A 5,465-nucleotide genomic window follows, 5' to 3' on the forward strand; every position below is an offset into this window, starting at 1 on the left:
CCGTACTGTATTAAAGCTTTAATCAGGATAAAACCGTATATTAAAAGCTAACATAAGCAGTAGCATTTACAAATAACAGCATATCTAAAAATATGAGACAACAACAAATAAAAAAAATAGGCCTACCATTAAAAGCCGTGCTTGCACAGGTTCTGCACGATCCACTTCAATAATATCTTCTGCTTCTCAATCGGGCTCAAACTGATAAGCCATATTAACAACGCCGTTGTTTACAATATAACCGGAGCACATGCCACCGAGGTGAGGGGCGGGATGTTTAGACGCACTAGAGGCGGTTTAGCCAATCACAACACACTGGGCTAGCTAACCAATCAGAGCCCATCGCCTATTTCTGAGGCGGGGCTTCATACAAGAAGGAAATTATCAGCCTGTTTCTCAGAGAAGGGACAGAGAGGTGTGGAAAATAGGTAAATTATGTGAAAAATAATGAGTTTTTTAAAAAACGAAGCATAAAAAACAGTGAACCACCCCTTTAAGAGTGTATCCACTTACAGCGCTCCAAATTCAGACTACCTTAATCCATTTCATAGAAACTAATATATAATATAAAACTTTTGTTTTAAAAAATATTTGTGATATATTTTACGAGCAAATCACGAACAATCCCTGATAGTATTGGTTAATGTTTAGATTTACATGTTTAACCAGTTTAACTTCAACATTTTTTTTTTCTTACTTTCGCTTTCGTTTCTCCCCAGTGTTTTCGTGCGGTTGATTACAGAAAAGGGGGTTGTGGGGGTGAGGGGGTCTTTCTACGATTGGTTCTTTAGACGCCCACGAGCCGATCTGGTAATACTGTGGGCATCAAGAGAAGGTAGCGAGGCATTGAAGAGGAAGAGCTGCGCGATGGCGTCCACCTTAGCGGTTCTTATGCTCCTGTCTGCGGGTTTATTCACGGAAACAGTCGGTAAGTTTGTTACAAAAATCAAAAGAAACACTTTAAACATGTTTTTGGGCCGTTTACCGATGGCTGCCAAGTACAAAAATTATTTGTACAGCACTTGATTTAACGGTACTTTTTAAACGATGTTCACGTTATAAAGTCCGTTCTCTTGATTCTCTTGAATTGATCATATCATCGCATGGTCTTTTATGAAATGTGTCGCATTTCTACTGTTCTTTTAGGTTTTGGTGATGACTGTAAAGGCTACTTCACCAGCAATAACGTGTACAGGTCTTCGATTAACTGCGGGTTTGGGCAGCACTGCTGTGGAACCTGCAATAACAGATACTGCTGTTACTTTGGATCTGCGAAGTTATCCGAGCATGAGCAAAATATGTGCAATATGTAAGGATTTTTAAGCCGTTTCTTTCTTAATACAATTGTCCGTTAGACCCAAAAGTTACTTTTTATACACCCTCACATAATTCCAAACCAAAATTGTTTGAATCTTCAAAAAGGACATTGTTTTAAATATATTTGGGTCAGTTAATGCTTTAATTCCCCTCATCATCCATAGCTGTGATCTACTGATAGTTCTGTGAACTGAGACATGGTACAATCCAGAGATTTACACTGAAATGTGTTGTGTATATTAGCGTTAATATCTGTTTTTGAGTATCTTGAAATGTACTTTTCGTTTCCGGTGTTGAATCAGTTGAGGTTCTGTCTTTCCCTTTTCTTGTCTCACCCATTTCCTATAGAGGTTGTGGTCTTTTTCACTGAAATGCAGTTTGCAAAATTCACCCCACTCACTGATTGGTGCATGTTACGCTTTTAACAGCCACTTTGTTACTTAAAGAACAAACACTTTAAAAAGCTGTAGTGTTCACAGTCAATTTAAAGACAAGGCAGGAGAGAAGTAGTATGATGCAACTTCTCATTTTTGAGGGGGTCAACGTGGTGGCCTAGGCAAGACAGGACATGACCAAAGGAGTTAAAAAATGTTCTAACAAATATTTTATACAAGCAAATGTTTTCTATTTTTTTTGTGGCAATGTTTGCAATTATGGCCCTGGTTTGAATCCTGATTTGATATTGTATGTTTTTAATAATCCAAGCACAAAGCAAACTAACCAGTGCAGTAACCAGTGTGTTTTACTTAAACCAGAATGGTTTCATTAATTTTTTTTTTTTTAATCAATAAATGAAATGTTAATTAATAACATTTGAATATAAATAAGATTTATAGATTAGATTATAGATTAAATATCCTAGAAGATGCTTTTTCTAATGCTTGTTGCTTCATGTTTTTATCTGTCCAACAGCAGAAACAGTAGTATTGCCATTGGCTTATCAGTAGTGGGGTTTGTGGTCTTCATCATCGTGTTCATCACCTGCTGCTGCTGCCCCTGCTGCTGTATCTATAAAATGTGCAAAAAACCCAGACGTAAGTGTTTTAGTGTTAAAGAAATACTTCAGCAAAAACTGAAAACGTACTCGTCCTCAGGCCATTCAAGATGTAGATGAGTTTGTTTTTTCATCAGAAAAGATTTGGAGAAATGTATCATTTTATCTCTTGCTCAGCAATGGATCCTCTGCAGTGAATGGGTGCCGTCAGAATTAAGAGTCCAAACAGCTAATAAAAACGTCACAAAAATCCACAAGTAATCTACACGACTCGTCGATCAATTAATGTCTTGTGAGGCTATCATTCCATCATTAAGGCGCTTTATAACATTAAATTGTCACTTTTGGCCAAAATGCAAGTCCTCTATCCATAATATTGCTATCGCCAGTAAAAAAAATGGTCTTGTCTGAATCAGAAGAGAAATATGCACAGATCAATCATTGTTTACAAGTGAAAATAGTCAAAACCGTTCTAAACAAATATGTTGGTGGATTTTGATGTGAGACTTTTTCACAGGAGAAAGTGTTGTTATAGATTATTTTGTCCAGTAGCGATGAGATTTGTTTCTTGGAAACATGCGGCTTTTGGCTTCACAAGACATTAATTTATGGACTGGAGTAGTGTGGATTGCTTGTGGATTATTATGATGTTTTTATCAGCTGTTTGGACTCTCATTCTGACGGCACCCATTCACTGCAGAGGATTAACTGGTGATGTAATGCTAAATTTCTCCAAATCTGTTCTGATGAAGAAACAAACTCATCTACATTTTGGATAGCCTGAGGGTGAGTAAATGTTCAGCAAATTTTTATTTTTGGGTGAACCGTTCCATTAATGGGGATTATATATTATTCAGGGGGCTAGTCAAATTTAATTATTAATTGATTTCTGTCTTGTTTTTTCCCCACAGCTGTGGTAGGAACGCATATAACTACAGTCATGAATACACAATGCATTCAGCAGCAGCAGCCTGTAATGCAGGGAGGCCAGTACCCACAATACCAACCAGTGCCGACTCAACCGGGTTATGGTGGTCAGCCTATGCAGACAGGACCATATCAGGGACAGTCATATGCACCAGGACCCCCACCCTCGTATCACGTGGCCAGTAAGAACACCTAATACACTCTTAAAAATAAAGGTGCTTCAAAAGGTTCTTCAAGTGATGCCATAGAAGAACCTTTTTGTCTAAATGGTTCCATAAAGAACCTTTAACATCTGAAGAACCTTTCTGTTTTACAAAAGGTTCTTTGTGGCGAAATAAGGTTCTTCAGATTACAAAAACGCAAGAAAGAGATGGTTCTTTAAAGAACCATCTCTTTCTTGCGTTTTTGTAATCTGAAGAACCTTATTTCGCCACAAAGAACCTTTTGTAAAACAGAAAGGTTCTTCAGATGTTAAAGGTTCTTTATGGAACCATTTAGACAAAAAGGTTCTTCTATGGCATCGTGAAGCACCTTTATTTTTAAGAGTGTACTGGATAGACTGAGACCATGTAGTAGTCTTTTCTGTGAAAGTAACTAGTGTCTTTTACTGTTTCCAGTGAGTCCTGGATATCCCACTAGTCAGGGTGCATATGATGGAGGCCGGGCCATGTACCCCATGCAGCCGCCTGCCCAGCCAGGTGTTGCTCCTATGCTTTCAGAGACATCGAATCAGCCGGCCTACAACCCCGCCTACATGCAGCCACCAAACACCGGTTACTAAACCGCAACTGTCTCTCAAATCAGTCATTGCTGGATTGTGGAGGTTGACGCACTTTCGCAAGGCAGTAAGAATGTGCCTAATCTGATGTGCATTATACAAGACTATTGGATGTGTTAAAGTCAGGGTTATTACAGTTTTTAATTTGAGTTATTTTGTTTTATTACTTTCAATTTCTTTCAGTTTAGTTTAGTAAATGATTTTTGGAATTGTAAATAAAACAAAGATTACTATAGAAAGTTTTACATGAAAATACCATTTCAATCTTTCTACTTTCTACAAGCAATGAGTGAAAATTGTTTCTACACAATTTTTTTTTTTAATGCAGTTTTAGTTTTTATTAGTGTTTTCTGCTTTCAGTAGTAATTATTCTAGTATACATGGATACACAATATAAAATTTAACATACTAAAAAGACTAAAATCTAAAATATAACTTGTAATTTTTATTTTTATTATTTTTGTTAGCTAATACTCTTTAGTTACAGCTTATGTAATTTTGTTTTTGAGTTTTCATATTAAGTTTCATTATGTAGACCACATATAAATGTTTTGTTTTTTCCCCCTACATTTCAAATGGCAGGAATTGTGATTCTATTTAAAGAAAGTGTCAAAAAGTTTTCCATTTTGAGGGAAAATAGGGTCTAAAATGCAACCGCATTTTAATAACAATGAGTATCACAAAATGTCCACAAATATGTCATGAGTCCCACTGACTTTCTGTACCAACAAGTTTAAATCCACATGCTCGCTTTTAAGCACAGAATGGCTGTCAAGGTAGGAAAAAGGGTTAATTTTGTTAAAGCAACCTTTGTTAAAGCATTAGGAAACCACTGTCATTTGCAGTTCCTTTTCAGATTTTATTTTATTGTTTCAGTTGACATTGTTTTCTTGAGATGCAGCCTATTTGTTTAATGGCTATACATTTTGAATATGTTTAATTGGTGTTTTACATGTTTTCTATGTTTTAAAGATGTGAAAAAAAATATATTTTACTGTCTTTTAAAAAGAAGAGAAAAAAGGGAGCTAAAAAGGTCTTACAGGAGAACATCAAAGATGTCAAACTCAACATAGTCGTCCAAACCTGCTATATAGTTTGGACTGTCTTTTATGCAGTGCTTGGTGAACTTGCAGCACTTGAATGTATATGGGGCCCCTACTGGTGAAATAAAACAGAAAAAATCTCTAGTGTTTGTATTGTTACTAATCATCTAATTCAGGGGTGTCAAACTCAGTTCCTGGAGGGCCGGAGCCCTGCAGAGGTTCCTGGAGGCCCTGCAGAGTTTAGATTCAACCCTAATTAAACACACCTGATCCAACTAATCAAGTCCTAAGTCCTTATTTGAAAACTACATGGTATGTGTGTTGGAGCAGGGCTGTAACTAAACTCTGCAGGGCTGCGGCCCTCTAGGAACTGAGTTTGACACCCCTGGTCTAAACAGAGAAGAAG

General features: G+C 36.9%; 1 protein-coding gene and 1 long non-coding RNA gene across 2 annotated transcripts; one reads left to right on the forward strand and one right to left on the reverse strand.

Moving 5' to 3' along the window:
- Window positions 1–720: 720 nt before the first annotated feature.
- LOC107704443 (protein shisa-5-like) lies at window positions 721–4,161 on the forward strand. The gene is made up of 5 exons (XM_016507366.1): window positions 721–928; window positions 1,147–1,309; window positions 2,230–2,351; window positions 3,223–3,420; window positions 3,856–4,161. The coding sequence occupies exons 1-5, from the start codon at window positions 868–870 to the stop codon at window positions 4,017–4,019; spliced, it is 708 nt and encodes a 235-aa protein (XP_016362852.1). The 5' UTR covers window positions 721–867; the 3' UTR covers window positions 4,020–4,161.
- A 415-nt stretch (window positions 4,162–4,576) lies between these two features.
- LOC107704444 (uncharacterized) lies at window positions 4,577–5,199 on the reverse strand. Its single transcript, XR_001635961.1, has 2 exons — window positions 5,153–5,199; window positions 4,577–4,864 (listed from the first exon to the last, which is right to left on the reverse strand). It is a non-coding gene; the product is annotated as an uncharacterized LOC107704444 (long non-coding RNA).
- Window positions 5,200–5,465: the final 266 nt, after the last annotated feature.

The sequence above is a fragment of the Sinocyclocheilus anshuiensis genome, unplaced genomic scaffold (genome assembly GCF_001515605.1).
Source record: "Sinocyclocheilus anshuiensis isolate Anshui unplaced genomic scaffold, SAMN03320099.WGS_v1.1 scaffold1546, whole genome shotgun sequence".
Classification (NCBI taxonomy): domain Eukaryota; kingdom Metazoa; phylum Chordata; class Actinopteri; order Cypriniformes; family Cyprinidae; genus Sinocyclocheilus; species Sinocyclocheilus anshuiensis.